We start from the raw sequence: 16797 nt of genomic DNA, 5'->3' as shown, positions 1-16797 counted from the left end.
ATAAAGGCCCTACTGTTACTTCTTTTGCTAAGTGCTCTCGCGGACGACCTAGCTGGCTGACGTTGCGTTTAGACCTTTGAGGACTGCTTGCTACGACTCATAGCGATCTACAACGGACCCCTCGCACTTGCGTCAACCCTAGCTGCACTTGCTGAGATACCACTAGCGCGCTGGGCATAACACAAATGGCGGGACCAGCAGATGAAGACGTAGCAGAAGCAAGAAGGCAGCAAAGAAACGCGCGTACAAGGGCAAGGAGAGCGAAAGAGTCGGAATCTGAAGCTCAAGCACGTCGTGAGGCAGGTCGAGCTCGGGCGAGAATCCGGAGGGGACAACACACCGAATCTGAGGCTCAAGCGCGTCGCCAAACCGCCCGGGAACGTACTGCAGCACGAAGAGCAGCAGAGACTTCTGAACAGCGCGAAGAGCGTCTTCGTCGAAACAGGGAGAGGACCCGGGCGCGCAGAGCCGGTCAATCACGGACAGAGGGTCCCAGAGAGTCTCCAAAGCTCCGAGCAGCAACGGAACGTGCCAGAGCCTCGAATCGAGCATCTATGCAACGCACAAGACAGGCTGAGAGCACTCCTGACCGCATAACTCGATTGGAGGCCTCTCGTATCTCAATGCAACAGAGAAGAGCTGACGCGACAACCCCAGAGAGACATGAGCGTCAAGACTCAAACCGAAGATCCACAGAAGCAGCTAGAGCGGAAGAAAATACCCCCCTCCGAGATGCACGGCGCGAAGCGGATCGCAATGCGACACGAGGAGCTAGAGCCGAGGAAATTACTCCTGCTCGTGAGGCGCGGCGAGACCTTGAACGTCTATCCACCCAACGATCAAGGGATGCACAAGACACACCGACTCGGAATGCCCGGCAACGATCCGACGGCCAGGCTCGAACGGCTTCTCGGCAGCTCTTCCCCCCACTACCCGAATCCTCGCCTTCGTATTGCGATCTCGGCATGGTCCATATTGAGTGTTCGCACTGCAAAGCTCTGCATTTCGTCCAAGAACGCATCGTGAGCAGCTCTGCCGCAAGGCCCATGTTTTCCACATGCTGTGCGAAGGGGAAGCTGTCACTGCCCCTTCTCACCGACCCGCCAGCTCTTCTGCGCTCTCTTCTCATCGATGATACTCCAAGGGCCCGCCGCTTCCGTAAAAACATTCGAGCATACAATTCAGCGCTGTCTATGGCGTCCGTGGTCGCCAAATGGGTGAACAGAGGGCCCGGTACTTCCAATTTTAACCCCACAATGACGATGCAGGGCGAGATGTACCATTACATGGGTCCCATGATGCCATCCGAGGGGCGGGCGCCTTCCTTTGCTTCCGTTTACATTCACGACACTGACTACGGTACTCAAACGCGCACAAGGCTTGGCGGAGCCTCTACACGGCTGGAAGACACACTGTTAATGCAACTGACGCACATGCTGCACGAATGCAACCCCTACGTGCAGACTGTTCTCAGTATGCGAGAATGGGCTCAATCCCCTCAACCCAACACTCCAGCCCCGTACCAGATGGTCATCCATGCCGACCGCAGGCCAAGTCATGAGCACGTGCGCCGGTACAATGGTCCCGAAGCTTCTGAAGTGGCAGCATTGATCCCTGGAAATGAAGACGGAGAGATTGGGCGAAGAGATATCGTCGTGCGCAGGCGAGGGACTCTGAACAGTAACGGGAACGAAGTGCTGGATCCGATTTCAGTCAGTCATCGTGCATACGATCCGTTGAGTTACGTGCTTTTGTTCCCGAACGGTAGAGATGGATGGTATCCAGAGCTTCGATTCTCCAGTGATGACGACGGCAGATATACCAAGATTACTCCGATGATGTACTACGGATGGCATTTGTTCGAAAGAGCAGGCGAGTTCAGCACAATCTTGCACGCAGCGCGACTCTTTCAGCAATATTTGGTTGACCAGTTCTGCAAAGTGGAGGCAGAAAGGCTTTCGTATCTCCGCCACAACCAGACACAGCTTCGAGCCGCCGACTACACCTCACTGCGCGACAGCCTAGGAGACTCCGGTCGTGCTGAAGATGAAGCCGATGCTGTGCGTGCGGGACAACTGTTCATTCTCCCTTCCACGTACATTGGAGGTGACCGCTACATGAGGCAGCAGATGCACGACATCATTGCTATATCGAACCAAATTGGCCACCCGGACATCTTCCTCACTATGACATGCAATCCAAGCTGGCCGGAGATCACAAGACCCCTACTGCCGAACCAAACGCCTCAGGACAGACCGGACCTGTGCGCACGTGTGTTTCGTCTCAAAATGAAAGATCTCATGTCCTTGGTCATCAACGAGGAAGTATTCGGAACCGTCGTTGCCCATGTACGAGTCATCGAATTTCAGAAACGCGGTCTTCCCCACGCTCACGTTGTATTTTTCCTAGATGAAGTCTCCAAGAATGATCTGCGTACTCCCGAAAACGTCGACCGCATTATCTCTGCCGAGATCCCGTCTGCCCAAGATCCAGAACTCCAAGAGGTCGTGCTCAAGATATGATTCACAATCCATGTGGAGAACGCAATCCAACAGCCGTGTGCATGGGCGAGCAGTACTGCAGGAAAGAGTTTCCAAAATCGTTCAAACACGAAACCAGCCAGTCCGACAGTGAGCACTACATCACGTACCGCAGAAGGTCCCCCTCTGCAGGTGACGTCTCCATCGAGCGACCCTCCCGTGTTGGCCGACGACAGCAATCCGTCGTGGTTGACAACTCCTGGGTCGTTCCCCACAGTCCTCTGCTTCTACGATCATTCGCTTGCCATTTGAATGTGGAACTCTGGGTGTCACGCGTTGGCGGAATCAAGTACCTCTTCAAGTATGTTTGCAAGGGACAAGACCGAGTGACCATGGAAATCACTGCCGAGAACGAGTGCCACGACGAGATCTCCAACTTCCAAGATGCCAGATACGTTTCGGCATCGGAGGCCGCATGGAGGTTATTCTCCTTTGACATTGTAGATCGCAATCCTCCAGTGGTCAGACTTACGGTGCATCTGCCCAACCACCATACAGTATACTTTGAGGAAGGGCGAGAGCAGGAGGCGGCGCTTCGACCAGCATCAGGTACGAAGCTGACCGAGTGGTTTAAAGCCAACGAGAAGTACCCAAGCGCGAGGCATCTTCGGTACCACAAGTTTCCAAGGTACTTTACGTGGAAGACACGCACCAAGTCATGGAGTCCAAGAGCAACCCTGCGAAGACGGAACGCCACCAGCGAAGAGGAAGCCTACGATTTCAGTGGTACAGGTGCCAACGTAGTCGGTCGAATCTACACTGTCAGTCCGAGGGAGGGTGAGCGCTACTTTCTTCGCCTCCTCCTCACACAAGTGCCAGCGGCAACATCCTTCGAGAACTTGCGAAATATCGACGGCGAGCAGTGCACCAGCTTCCGACAAGCTTGCTTACGACTCGGTTTGCTGGCCGACGATGCCGAGTGGAAGCACGCAATCCGAGATTCATTCCGGTCAAGCTTCGTTCCTCTTTCTCATCTGTTTGCTACGATTCTGGCACACTGCCAGCCTTCGGACCCTCTCTCGCTGTGGAACGACCACCTGGACATGTTTCTCACCGATATTCGCAATCGTGCACGCAGACAACCCATTCGAAGACAGCAGCTTCGCGATGATCACCACGCCACATCTTACGTACTTCGAGAGGTACAGGAGGCTCTGCAGACCGTGCGATCGGACTGGACGCTCGCAAACTTCGGACTCCCACTGCCCGATGACAGCCTGCCCGCTTTGGAACAGCAAAACGAGATCGAGACCCCCGAAGCACGAGCGCAGCAGTGGGAAGGGCGACTACAGACGTCGTTGCCGCTGTTGAACACAAATCAACGTCATGCCTTTGACGAAATAGTGGGCTCCTTGCTTCCAGGCGTATCCGTCTCTGCATTGCTTCAAGGATCCTTAAGCGCCGTTGCGGGACCTTCTATGCCGACACGAAGTGGTCGTCTCTTCTTCCTCGATGCTCCTGGCGGAACAGGCAAAACATTCGTGCTCAGCGCCATTCAAGACTTCCTTCGTACGCGCCGTAAGCAGGTCATCGCTGTCGCTACGTCTGCTGTTGCTGCTGTGCTGCTCGACGGTGGACGCACCGCTCATTCCGTGTTCAAGATTCCCATTCCTGTATCTGCCGAAAGCACGTGCAGCTTCTCCGCAAACTCCGACACAGGCCGTACACTGCAACAAGTCGATCTCATCATATGGGACGAGATCGTCATGTGCCATCGACATTGCATTGAGACTGTCGATCGCTCCCTTCGCGACTTGATGCAAACCGACCGGCCCTTCGGAGGAAAGTTCCTCGTGCTCGCTGGAGACTTTAGACAAATCCTTCCCGTCGTTCCGGGCGGGTCCAGAGGTCAAATCGTGAGTGCGTGCGTCAAGGCTTCCCCGCTGTATCGAGAGTGCCGATTCCTGCGCCTTACCGAGAACATGCGCCTTGCTGCTCTCCGAGCGGACCCTGCAGCAGATGTGGAGGCTCTCAACTTTCCAGAATTCCTCCTCAGCGTCGGGGAAGGCAGACTTCAAGGCGAACAGCGCCCGGAATGGATCTCACTACCACAGTCCGTTGCGTTCGAGCACACCATCCGCAATTTATGCCTCAAGGTCTTCCAAGGCATTCGAGACAATCACGCCGACCCTGCCTGGCTCACCAAGCGCGTTATACTCACCACAAAGAACAGGCCGCTCGAGGAAGTCAACGAGGTCATCGGCAACATGATTCCGGGATCGTATCGAACGTATTTGAGCGCAGACAAGGTCGAGAACGAAGACACCAACGCGCTGATCTATCCCACAGAAATGCTCAACACCTTGATCGCCGGATCTGCTCTACCAGACCACAAGCTCAAGCTCAAGAAAGGCTTCATCGTCATGCTTCTGCGCAATCTCGATCCCGCTACCGGTGACGTCAACGGCGCGCGATATGTCATCGAGAACATGACCAACAACCTGCTCTTTCTACACGTTACCACCGGGTCACACCAAGGCAACAGACTGTGTCTTCCTCGAATGCCCTGCGGACCAGGAGACGACAACTTTCTCATCCCTGGCTTCACCCGAACGCAGTTCCCCATTCGCACGTGCTTCGCCCTTACAACGAACAAAGCGCAAGGCCAATCCTTCAGTGGCCGCATTGGTCTCGACTTACGAGATCACTGCTTCTCGCACGGTCAACTCTATGTCGCACTATCAAGGACTACTCACCCAGGCAACGTCACTGTCCTCACTCGAGAGTCCAATGAAACCACGCGAAACGTAGTGTACCCCGAGGTCCTTCAGTAGTTACCAAAAAAAGTAAACGCCATTGTCTTTACATATTTTCATTGCCACCCTTCCCAAATAGTGTTCCTCCACGCTTCCTTGGCTCGGCGCGCGAAGCGCGCACGGAGCCCACTTGTCTACAACTACTAAAATCCGTGTCTGTCTGTCTGTCTGTTTGTCGATCTGTCCGTTCACGCGTTGCCATTGGCGCACGGGCGACACGTGGCGGACAAGTGGCGGCGGCCACGGGGACACGTGGCGTGACAGTCTGTGCGTCTGTGCGTTCCCGCGTTGCCATTGGTGCGCTCTGTGGAAGCCGCTGTGCTGATTGGTGCGCCTAATATTTTCCATTTTCCGATGTGCCTTTTCGCGGGAAAACAAATTTTGGGCGCACGGGGGCGACATGGTGTACACGTCACGGCCACGTGAGGGGCGGCCTGGACGCAGGCCAGGCCGCCACGGGGACACGTGGCGATGGCAAGTGGCGGGGGGCTGCGGGGCGGCCTGGCCGCAGGCCAAGCGCCCACCAAGGACACGTGGCGGCTACGGGATGGGCAGAAATTACGTGGGTCATTTAAAAATTCCGCATGACCTCAGAGGCGGCAGCGGCGAGGGGAAACGGTGTGTCACTGGCGGGGGGCGAGGGGGCCCGCATGGCCCGCATGGCCACGCTATCGCGAGGGTCGTGCACGGTGGGTGAAGGCAGAGGCCGCTGACGAGGCCCGAGAGGTGGGTGCGGAGCGCGTGCGGATGGGGCCGGACCGCGCCCGGGGGGGAAGGGGGTGGCGGCGCAAGAAGACGCGCGCGGGTGAGGGGGGGCCGGGAATTGACGCCCAGGCGGTCGCGCTGCGCTCCTTCCGCGGGGTTCGCAGCGTACGAGAGGGAAGATTGACTAAATGCGATGACTGTGGGTGCGGGAGCGGCACCGCGACGGACGAGAAGGAGGGCCTACGGAAACGGCGTGCAGAGGGGAAGGTGGCTGTGATCGGCTTGATCAAGAAGAGGCGGGCAGGCGGGGCATGGGGGAAGCGCATCATAAGGGGAGGAGGGATCGTAGGGCGGTCAAAGGAGGCAGGAGGGGAGGGGAACCAGGAGAGCGGAGGGCGGGAGAGTCGCTGAGAGCGCACGCGACGAAGCAGGGGCAGCGGCTGCAGCAGCAAGGGTGGGGACGTCGGGAGCAGTAACTGCAAAGGTCGGAGCAGGAAGCCGAGCGGGAGGTGCACAGGCGGCGAAATGGGTGGAGCGGAAGGCGAGGTGGGGGTGCAAGCCCGGGCACGCGAGGCGACGGTTACTTGGGAGCGGCAAGAGCAGCAGCAGGGGCGGAGGCCGGCGACGGAGAGGGCAAGGCCGCCGCAGGGCGGGAGGGAGCGGGGCGAGCCGCACGAGTAGAGGGGCCGGGTGGAGTAGGGCGGGGCGGCGGGTGAGGTGTGATTGCGCGGGCGTGTGCCTAGAGCGTGAGAGCCATAGAATAACGAAAGGATAGGGGCACGGAAGTGGGAGTGCGGGGATTGAGGAAGCGAAGCGCCTCGCGGCGCAGGCGCCAGGCAACGCGGGCGGCGGCGAAACAGTCGAGAGCAGAAGCGGGGAGAGGGAGGGGGCAGTATGGGCGGGGGGCCACGGGTTCGCCGGTACGGAGGTTGAGGCGGACGGGAGTGCCAACCGTAGCGACCAGGGTAACGGCCTGGGCAAGGGTGGCGAGCAGGACTGAGGCGAGTGTGGCGAGAGCAGCGCGACCTGCAGCCAGAGTGAGCACGGAGGGGCGGTACGCGTGGCAGGACGAGTGGGAAAGGGGCGACGAAGACCGGAGAGAGGACGAGAGCAGTAGCGAAGAGGACGGGGGAGCAGCGGGGCGGGGAACGCCGGCAACGATGGTGGACCAGAGACGAAGGGACGGCGGAGCGGGAGGTGCGGGGCGAGGGGCGGAAAAAGAAGGGATTTGGCTCGGCGCGCGAAGCGCGCACGGAGCCCACTTGTCTACAACTACTAAAATCCGTGTCTGTGTGTGTCTGTATGTCCTTGCGCTCCCGCGTTGCCATTGGCGCTACCGTGACAAGTGGCGGCCACGGGCGGGGCCTGGCCGCAGGCCAGGCCGCCACGGGGACACGTGGCGGTGACAAGTGCCGACAAGTGTAACATTTTAAATTAAAATTACTGTGCGGACTGCGGGGCGGGGTCCCACTACAGTACAGGCTGACAAGTGGCGACAAGTTAAATTTTAAAATTAAAATAACTGTGCGGACTGCCGAGTGCGGCCGAGCTACAGTACACTACAAATTTTAGCCCGGATCCGTTTAAACCGCGCCACGCGGATCTACATTGTGGGCGGAACTGGGGCGGGCACTGCGAGCACGTGACGGCGGTGTGGTAGATGGACGCGTACGACAGGGGGTCGGACGCGTGAGACACGGGGCTGCCCGAAATACCGGAGGCTCGTGGCGACGTGAGCGGGGCGGTGGTGCGCGGGGGGCTGTGCGTGGGGGGCTGGAATTCTTCAAGGCGGAGTTGCGCAGCGCGTGGTGCTCCCACTTTGGGGGGCGGATGTGGATGCGCGGCGACGAGGAAGTGCGGGCCGGGGCGGCGACGGGCGGCGATAGGAACGATGGGCTGCAAGATGATGGTGGGCGGAGGGCGGTTTTGGGTGTGCGGCGATGACGTGGAGGAGATGTGGGCTGGGGCAGCGATGGGGACGGTGGGGGAGGGTAGGTGGGGGGCGCCGAGGCGGGGCGGCATGGATCACCACACTCGCGCGTGCTCGTGGGGGAGGGGAGGGCGCGGGAGCGGACCGGGCCAGAGCTGGACGGCGTGGAGTACTACAAGGGTCTTCAACCGGGCGCGCGTGCCGGGGGGCGGGGGAGGCGGGACGGCGAGCGGGCTTCAACCGGGCGCGCGTGTTGGGGGGCGGGGGAGGCGCGACGGCGAGCGGGCGCTAACTGGGTTGCTCAGAGACGGTGACGGACGTGGTGTGCCGGGTAGCAGCGGAGGCAGGCGTTGACGCCGTGGTGGGCGAGTGCGGCGGGTGGGACGGGCGTGCGCGCGAGATCGCGGACGCGGTGTGCATGCAGCTCCACGCAAAGCGGTTCCAAGCGGCGGCGGAGACTCTGCTGGACCGGCGGGCGGGCGAAGCGCGCGTGGTGGCGAGCTGTGTGGAGCTTCTGCGCAACATGAGCGGGCAGCACGCGGCGAAGAGCGCCGTGCGCGGCGAGATGTGGCGGGCGACGTGCGTGGTGGGTAGCAGTGGCGGGGCGGACGGACGCGGGCGTGGCAGAGACGTTCTGTGGGCTGGTGGGCGGGGTGTGCCTGCGGCGCGGGGACGTGGTGGACGGGTGCGCTTGGGAAGTAGCGGTCGAGGTAGTGGTGTGAGCGGTCGCGCGGAGGGCGGCGGCGCGGGCCGCGCGCATCACGGAGGTGCGAAGAACGTGGAAAGTGGTCGCTGCGAGCCGGGCAGGTGTCGCAGCCGGCGGTGCAGGAGGGCGCGCGCAGGCGGGTGGGGGCCGGGAGCCGCCGCCAGGTAGCAGTGTTAGGCGGAAGCGAGCGGCGGCGTGGAGGGCAGCGGCGCTGACCATGTTTGCGGGCTGCAGGGACCGAACGGCGGCCTGGGGGGAAGGCGACACAGGCGGGCGGCGGCGCAGAGGGCGGCGGCGCGGACCGGGCGCGACGCGCAGGGGCGAGTAACGTGTGGCAGGACGAGGGGGCAAGGGGCGACAAAGACCGGAGAGAAGACGGGAGAGTTAGCGCAGAGGGAGGGGGAGCAGCGGGGCGGGGAACGACAGCGTGTGCAGAACGAGGAGCGGAGGAGGAAGGGACTTGGCTTGGCGCGCGAAGCGCGCACGGAGCCCACTTGTTTTATTCTAAAATAGTGTTTACCATAGTACAGTATGTACTGTAGAGGGAGCATCGTCTCGGGCGCTTCAATTCACATTCCTCTCAGGACCGACTCCCAACCTTCTTGCTACAGTACTTCCGTCCCGGTCGCTGCGTTAAGAGCGGCCTGACCGACACTTGTGAAGACCTCTGCACCATCCGCCAGTTGAGACGGTGCCAAAGAGCCTTCGTCATCGCATGGTTGCGTCCGAAATTTTTTGACAAGACACAAACGACCCACTTTGAGAGCACCAACAACTGCAATATGTTTATTCTCGCGCCCCCCGCATCGCTCGCTTTTCGTACAAGGCATGCACTACACCGGAAGGTTGCCACCGTCAGGTGGCGTGCTTGCACAACGCCCGCCATCAATTCGCGCCCGAGGTCTGAAACGAGGAATCGCGACGTCGCTAAGAGAAAGGTCGCCTTGTTGGTCGCCTACGACGGAGCGAAATACCACGGCCTGCAGCGGAATGCCGGCGTTGACACAGTTTCAGATGTCCTAGAAACCGCTCTGCATGGCGCAGGCGCCATCTCCGATGACAACCTCGGCTTTCTGCCAAAGATAAAGTGGCAAGTCGCGGCCCGCACGGATCGCGGCGTCAGCGCCGCGGGGAACGTCGTGTCCGCAAAACTTCTTTTCAACAAGGATGAACAGGAAAGCGGCGCTGCCTTTGAGCTGACCACCGCGCGCGTCAACGCCGAGCTCCCCGACCATGTGCGACTGTTCGGCATCAAGTACACGACCAGCAGCTTTTCGGCAAAAGCGTCTTGCGGAGAGCGCTGGTACGAATACATGTTGCCCTTGTCCGCTTTGCGTGGTCACAAGTCACTCGCACAATTTCGTGACACTCTCAACCTCTTTGAAGGGTCTCATCGTTTTCACAACTACACAGTCGGCCAGGATCACACCATTCCTCCGAGACAACAGGCTATGCGCTACATCACAAAGGCTACCTGTGACATGGAGCCGGTCCATCTTGATAGTCCTTTGCTGACCGATCACGCACAATCACACTGGGTCCGAATATATGTAAGAGGTCAAAGCTTTATGCTGCATCAAATTCGCAAAATGGTGAGCGCGGCAGTACTCATTCACAACTCCGATGCCCCCGAGGATACCGTCCAAAAATCCTTTGAACAAAACGTATTAATCAATGTGCCCCCGGCTCCAGCTGTAGGCCTTTTCCTTGACTGCTGTCACTTCCGGTGGTACAACGAACGACACAAGGAGCGGCTTCCAGAACCTCTCTCACTTCACAGTTTTGAGTCCGCCCGCGAAAAGTTCAAGCATGAACATATCTTTCCTTCAATTGCTCGCAGGGCCGCCGAAGACGATGCTTTAGAAGCATACTTTCGCACAGCAGAGAAACATCCCATTCAGTTTTCATAAAGTCCAACAGAACAATATTTTGTCCAACTCTGTTGGTATGTCGCTGAAGCTATGTCGCCAATTGACCTGATTATGACTGCCCCGCATACGTAGCTCGGCTCCGTGCGTAGTGCAGCAGAGAGTAGTGGCCTCTTGTCGATTCATGAAAGTGGATGACTTCCGAAACAGGACATAAATACTCAGACAGACTTGCCTCAAGCATACGGACAAAGTCTGATATCGGGCAATGGCGCAAACAATTCGTGAGAAAGTACTTTTAAGGGTTGAGACAGACTTCAAATCTCAAATTCTACAATGCTCTGCTTCGACAACAAAAACAGAACAAAATGTCAAGCAAATGGCACACACAGTGCATGGCACGCCCGCACGATTCGCTAAACTTCCACGAAACACAGGCCCGCAGTAGCATTGTTTTGTCGACAAGAACAGCCTCGGTGGTCAACGACTTGTTTCGCCTAAGTCTCAACAGGATAACAATATACGGTTAGAGGCATCCCTACTCAAACTTGGACAACGCTGCAGAGTCATAACCCTCTGGCAAAGGGTCAATGCCGAGGGCCTGGCGCGGGGTAAGCCTATTCTTGTAGAGGTCGAGGACGGTGGAATTGAAAAAGTTCTTCTTAGGTGGGCCAGTCGGTGGTTTTTCGTATGACATAGGAACTAGCACCGACGAAATGACATGAATGACGCCATTAGTACACGGAATATCTGCTTTCACGACAGCGGCAGATCCAGCCGAGATCCTCTTGCCATAGCCCATTAGAGAGATTGGACAACCTGCCGTAGTAACGAAGTCCATCTTTCCATTGGCAAGAATCGCGCCTGAGGAGACGTCCCCGGCGATGACATGGTGGGCCAACACCTTCTTCAGCTCCCCGCGGTTTTCGGGGCGAAGTAATGGAGCGAGAATCTTAAAGCCATGGGGTTCGAGCAGAGAAGCGAAAGCGGTATCCGTGGGGGCGAAGACCGTGAATGGACCACCTTTGGCAAGCTCATAATCGAGACCGGTCTCTCGAAGAAGACTGACCAGCGTGGAAAACACAGGCACGGAAGCGGCTGTTTGGACAATGTCGGCTGTCTTGGATTCTCTGAAAGACTGGCCCACGGGATCACCGCCATACGGCACGCCAGCCGCGCCGTAGCCGCTGCCTGTATACGGGTAGGTGATGGTGCTCATTCGCACTGACGAGCGACGCACGGTCTGCGTGGCGGCGGTAGGTCGCAACGCGGTGAGGTTATCACGGCTGCCGACGGTCGAGCCAGATACGGTGGCCAGCCCCGAAGTAGGTACGAACGCCTTCATTTTCTTGCCTGTTGCAGTTTTGAGCAGTTTTGAGACGATGGGGAGCGCGTGTGCAGGTTGTCGTGGACTTTGCAGGTGGAGGGGAATGGTGGGAAACCCTGAGGATGAGATGCCTGAGACGGGCGTGGGGTTGGGATTCCTTAATGGTGGTGAAACTGCAATACTGTTGTATGGCGACGAGAAGAGATCTGATTATCACAGAGCAAGTCAGAGCGATTATTTTCACATATTTTTGTCCACAACAAACCCTATCCTTGAGAGGTGGTTGACCACCTCACCTCGGAGATCAGGTTTATCCTCTCGGTAGCCCTTGTCCTCCTCTGGCTTTACACGTTGCACACTGGCACGACCCACCCGAGTACAGTAATGCACCTGATACACGTGTGATACGATACACGTGTGATACGATACGTGTCCAGGTAAACTGTATCCACGTGTACTTGTACCAAAACTCTCGGTGCACTCTGAGCGCGTCTCACGATCCCTTTTCAGCCTTCCTCTCAACAAGCACTCGAAGCCCCACCTCATTTCGCGTCTTTCGAGCTGAGAGTATCTCTCCGTTGTGTAGCCTTGCGCAGCAGAGAAAACGGCGAGCGAAGCTCTCTCACTCACACGACATGGTACGTGAAAAGTGTCGTAGCATGATACCTTTGATCGCAATTCTTGCACGAGCTGTTCTCTAACTTGGCGCCATTTCCCATCCCTCAGAGCAGCGGCGATAAGCCACAGCGCAAGTCGCAAACGCCAAAGGTGATTCTCGACCTTTCGAAACACGCCGACAAGGAGGTTCAAGTCCGGCTATCTGGCGGCCGTCAGGTCCACGGTATATTGAAAGGATGGGACCAGTTGCTCAACGTCGTCCTTGACGAAGCAGTCGAAGATCTCAGAGGTATGTCTCTGTAAATCTGTCTTCTATCGTTCGTCCGCATCTTAAGAAGCGGTATCACGCCTGTGTCGTTGTGAAACTAACTGTCTTGGTCCCTGCGACGGTTTGCGAAATTCATCATCTCAGATCCTACGGACCCGTATCGACTCAGTGGCAAAGAAAGGAAGATTGGCCTATTGGTAGCACGCGGCACTTCTGTAATGACTATCTCTCCCGTGGACGGCGTCACGCAGATTGAAAATCCATTTGTGCAAGATGGCGCTCAGTGACAACCCTGGATGTGAAGATGTCACTCAGTTAGCGACATGCTGACGACGCTTAGGTGGCACAGAAATCCAACTCCTACGCCTCATGTCGATTTTCGAAACCCCAGCACTTCCTACAGCAGGATTCCTCTGGAGTTATTGGAACCAGTAGTAGCTCTCAATATGTTTGAAGTACATCAGGCGGACTTCCGCATGACACCCGGAACTGCAGTTTAATTCTAAACCAAAAAATATTGATGAGCTGTTTGCCAGGGAATGGAAAGTGCTTCAGCAGTAGTGCTGTCGGAGTGCTTGACCCTAAAACTAGATTTTTCACGATGTTTACACCAGCAGTGGCCCATGACGTACCACTGGTGTCAGCATGTGTTTCTTCATGGCTGAGTTCTGCTTGGCCGCACCTCATGCCTCATACCTTCAGTTTCTCGCCCTCGTCTACTAAGGACAGCAACATTTGCTCCTCCCCTGCCAAATTCAACTTTTTGCTACAGATCTAACGTCGTCTTGCCTTAGTCTCTCGAATGGTGCTGCGACATGCACGTTTAGTCACCCCAGGGAAACCAAGTACGCCAAGGAAACATATACTGCCACCACAGAAGCATATCCCACTCACAATGGAGAGTAACCCCCTTCATCCGCTGGTGATACCACTCTACGGCTCTACGACCCATTTTCCATGGGGAACGCCAGGGCAGCAATCCCTTGCTGCCCACGTGGGATCCCTGAACCGGTTTGGTGCCATCGATCCAGAAAAGCCCTACAGCGAGTTTGTCATCACCACGCATTCGCAGCACAGTGAAGCTGTCCTGGCTTCTACTCCCTCTGTCTCTCTGCGCGAGCACATACATAACCAAGTTATAGAAGTTGATTCCTCTGTGGTCGATTTTTACTCGAAATTGCACGCGAAAGGCATTCCGTATTCTCTGAAAATCGCATGTGTTTCTACACCCCAAAGTCTACATGCGCACCCAAGCGATGCTACGGTCAAGGCATTTGCATCGCAAGAGCCCTCCTCGGGCATGGACACCACCTCTAAGTCAGTCATGCTGGTTGCTTTATCCAAAGTCGATATGCTTTTCGGTTTCCAAGCAGCGTCCGACATTGTGAACGAATTGTCTAGGGTCCCAGAGTTTGCAGCTGCAGTTGGTCGCACAGAAACAGATCAATTTGTGCACATCGTGAAGTCAGCCAAGGTCAAACATTCACATATCCGAGTGATATTCACAAACTTATTTTCTCGGACACGCGAGTTCATGCAGAAATGCCTCTGTGCCACGATAGAACGGATGGAAAGAATGCCAGAAGACGCTCTGACGGAGAAAGATATGCAACTTGTGGAACTGCACAAACTGTATCCCGATGATCCCGCTTGCTTTTCTGTATACTTCTTGAATCACATTCATCTCGAGCCTGGAAACGCGGTTTTTGTTCATCCCCAGGAACCTTACTCCATCCTGAAGGGCCAATATATCGAAGCCTCGTCGTGCAGTGAATCTAGTGTTGATGGCGGTCTGACAAACGAGGAGGTCCGAATACCGCAATTCTTGGAATCTCTGAGTTACGACGACTCTGCAGTGGAAGTAAGTGTTGCAAAGACAATGTCATTCATAAATACCATGAACCAGTTGAATGCGCGTGTGTCATCATTTGTTAGTTCAGAGGATCTAACCTTTTGCCCTTTTGTCGCAAATTTACAGGTTTCAGACGGAGAACGATTCAGCGACTCCGGAGTGTCCTTCGTTCCACCAGTTCCAGACTTCCAGCTGCTTGAATTCAAACTGCCGCACAATACTGCTCAGCAAATGGCAGAGACAATGTACGTTTTTTTGTTGTTGTTTGCCTATCTTCAAAATTGCAGTGTCTGTATTAGATCAGTCCAGAATCAAAATCTAACCCGACTTACTTTCACGTTGCTTTCTATATCTACATCTCTTGATCTACTGGGATTTGCGTAGTGCGCCATCCTTATTGCTTGTGCTTAGTGGCGAAGGAGTGATCCAAACAGAAGGAAAGAAAGCGCTACTGCCCATGAGGACAGGGTCTGTATATTATCTGAACCCACAAACCAAACTCTTAGTGACTTCTAACGGAGGCATCGGTTCAATGCTGCACTTCATACAAATCGGCGTGAACGAGTCTTCAGTTCTTCACAAATCATCATCTTGCACAGTCATGTAGATAGTAGTGGCAATGACCGCGAACTCCATGTTATATTTCTCCCGTCATTAAACCTTAAGCTAGGTCGCTCCTTATAGCTGCCAGCTCGTACATTAGGAGCTGTTTTCGCATGGATGTGCTGCTGATATTGTTCACTAGGCGAAACGGCTCATCGAACAAATACGGTGCCCTCCTGACATTAACCCGTCCGTGGTCTGTTTTCCGCGCTTGGTTGCGGGTAACATCAGGATGATTCGGAACAACGACGTATTTCGTACCGGCTTTTCGAAGCGCCTTGAGGAGCATCCAAGATTCCTTGGGAGGCATATAACCTATTCCATACCACACGAAAGCTAGGTCTGTTCTTGGGAGCTTCGATGCCCAGAAAGTGGAATCTTTTCGAGACACAGCAGACCCAAGATCTTTGTAGTTAAGCACAGCTGTCACCAGATGCTCATCATCAGGGACTACGCAGCGATAATGAAACTTGGGTATCTCAAATTCTAGTCTTTGCAGTAAAGCAGGCATCCATTGAATGCTTGTTGTGCATGGCACGTCAAGTAGACTCGAAATCTTGTGGGTGACAATGAGACGATATAGCATGTACGAAAGACGCGTCACATCCTCCGCCTCAAACAACTGTGCATTCTCTGCTCGTTTCTCTATGCCCTGAAATTGACGCGAAACCTCTTCAGTGGTGTTTGTATTCAAGAAAGAAAAGTTGCCTGGCTTGCTTTGAATATCAAGGTTGACATTAGGAACATCATGTTTTAAATCGCCTGTGGTTTCGTCTTCACTTGACTTTAAGGATTTTCGCTTCTTCAAAGCGTCTTTTAAAGCTTTGTCCCCTGCGAACTGACGGAAGCCCTCGATTCCTGCGGAAATATCACTCTTGTTTTTAGTATTGCCAGAGAAGAACTCTTTCGCTGCAAATTGTTGAGGAGACTTTAAAACATTTTGTGTGGCCTCATCTGAGGGTGATGCGTTCAAAGGAGCCTCATACTTCTCATGAGCTTTTCTTGCCGTGCTTTCATTCTTCATCGAAACGTTGGTAACGATTTGACTGCTGTTGATGGGGGTGTCGGCTCTAAGCGTCGGTGTCGTTTGCATGGAAGGCTTAGACGTGTTCCCGGTCAAATCAGGGGATGAAATAGGTTCTTTGTGAGATGCCCCACGGATTTCGACTTCCATAACTTCTTTCGCAATCTTTAAATCACTATGATGAAGTTCATGAGATGGAGAGATTATTGAAGCTGAGTCATCAATAGTTAATGGCAGCAACTGTTGACTGTCTTTTGATGCATCCTTTACCATGCCTTCAAACAGAAAGGTTGCAATGATGATACCGACAGTGAGGGCATTGACAATACTTTGCGCGCTCACCCACCATGCCTTCTCTCTCAAGGTTCGGAAACGCCGACGGGGACTCATGGGTATCTCATAAAGCAACACAGCATAGATGTGAGTTTGCCCAGGGGAAACGAGAGTGTAGCAATGGTATATCCTTCTTTATTCATATATACAAACCCCGCCGGCTGATCGGACAGTATAGAGTTATCATGGAAAACTTGTTTTATACTTTGAACTGCAGGTGTGCATCTGGTTGCCGAAGAAAACAAGAAAAAACAAGAACAGCAGAAT

General features: G+C 55.4%; 4 protein-coding genes; 3 read left to right on the top strand and 1 right to left on the bottom strand.

Moving 5' to 3' along the window:
• The first annotated feature begins 623 nt into the window (after positions 1 to 623).
• Positions 624 to 5314, top strand: CHC_T00008823001 (ATP dependant DNA helicase). The gene is made up of 7 exons (XM_005709890.1): positions 624 to 2433; positions 2517 to 2630; positions 2673 to 3203; positions 3252 to 3703; positions 3801 to 3837; positions 4041 to 5030; positions 5061 to 5314. The coding sequence occupies exons 1-7, from the start codon at positions 624 to 626 to the stop codon at positions 5312 to 5314; spliced, it is 4188 nt and encodes a 1395-aa protein (XP_005709947.1).
• Positions 5315 to 9419: 4105 nt separating this feature from the next.
• On the top strand, positions 9420 to 10595 carry CHC_T00006828001 (hypothetical protein). XM_005709889.1 is given in 2 exon segments: positions 9420 to 10547; positions 10548 to 10595. 1 exon segment carries the CDS (start codon positions 9420 to 9422, stop codon positions 10545 to 10547), a length of 1128 nt encoding a protein of 375 aa, XP_005709946.1. The 3' UTR covers positions 10548 to 10595.
• Positions 10596 to 10786: 191 nt separating this feature from the next.
• On the bottom strand, positions 10787 to 11850 carry CHC_T00006827001 (hypothetical protein). XM_005709888.1 is given in 2 exon segments: positions 10787 to 11043; positions 11044 to 11850. 1 exon segment carries the CDS (start codon positions 11848 to 11850, stop codon positions 11044 to 11046), a length of 807 nt encoding a protein of 268 aa, XP_005709945.1. The 3' UTR covers positions 10787 to 11043.
• Positions 11851 to 11887: 37 nt separating this feature from the next.
• On the top strand, positions 11888 to 13005 carry CHC_T00010095001 (Sm-like protein, LSm7). Its single transcript, XM_005709887.1, has 4 exons — positions 11888 to 12140; positions 12343 to 12470; positions 12559 to 12739; positions 12863 to 13005. The coding sequence occupies exons 1-4, from the start codon at positions 11888 to 11890 to the stop codon at positions 13003 to 13005; spliced, it is 705 nt and encodes a 234-aa protein (XP_005709944.1).
• Positions 13006 to 16797: the final 3792 nt, after the last annotated feature.

This window comes from Chondrus crispus, genomic scaffold (genome assembly GCF_000350225.1).
Source record: "Chondrus crispus Stackhouse genomic scaffold, scaffold_52, whole genome shotgun sequence".
Taxonomy (NCBI): Eukaryota; Rhodophyta; class Florideophyceae; order Gigartinales; family Gigartinaceae; genus Chondrus; species Chondrus crispus.
The sequence above is the reverse complement of the archived record's forward strand: the minus strand, read 5'-3'. Positions and strand labels throughout refer to the sequence as shown.

Excerpts from the sequence above, each read along its gene's own strand:
- CHC_T00008823001 (XM_005709890.1), top strand. The coding sequence starts at position 624 with ATGCAACAGAGAAGAGCTGACGCGACAACCCCAGAGAGACATGAGCGT. Across the intron at positions 2,434-2,516 it reads AGTCTCCAAGAATGATCTGC|ATATGATTCACAATCCATGT; the intron begins GTACTCCCGAAA and ends GTCGTGCTCAAG. Across the intron at positions 3,838-4,040 it reads GAAGGGCGACTACAGACGTC|ACTTCCTTCGTACGCGCCGT; the intron begins GTTGCCGCTGTT and ends GCGCCATTCAAG.
- CHC_T00006828001 (XM_005709889.1), top strand. The coding sequence starts at position 9,420 with ATGTTTATTCTCGCGCCCCCCGCATCGCTCGCTTTTCGTACAAGGCAT.
- CHC_T00006827001 (XM_005709888.1), bottom strand. The coding sequence starts at position 11,850 with ATGAAGGCGTTCGTACCTACTTCGGGGCTGGCCACCGTATCTGGCTCG.
- CHC_T00010095001 (XM_005709887.1), top strand. The coding sequence starts at position 11,888 with ATGGGGAGCGCGTGTGCAGGTTGTCGTGGACTTTGCAGGTGGAGGGGA. Across the intron at positions 12,141-12,342 it reads CACCTCACCTCGGAGATCAG|CCTTCCTCTCAACAAGCACT; the intron begins GTTTATCCTCTC and ends ATCCCTTTTCAG. Across the intron at positions 12,740-12,862 it reads AGCAGTCGAAGATCTCAGAG|ATCCTACGGACCCGTATCGA; the intron begins GTATGTCTCTGT and ends TCATCATCTCAG.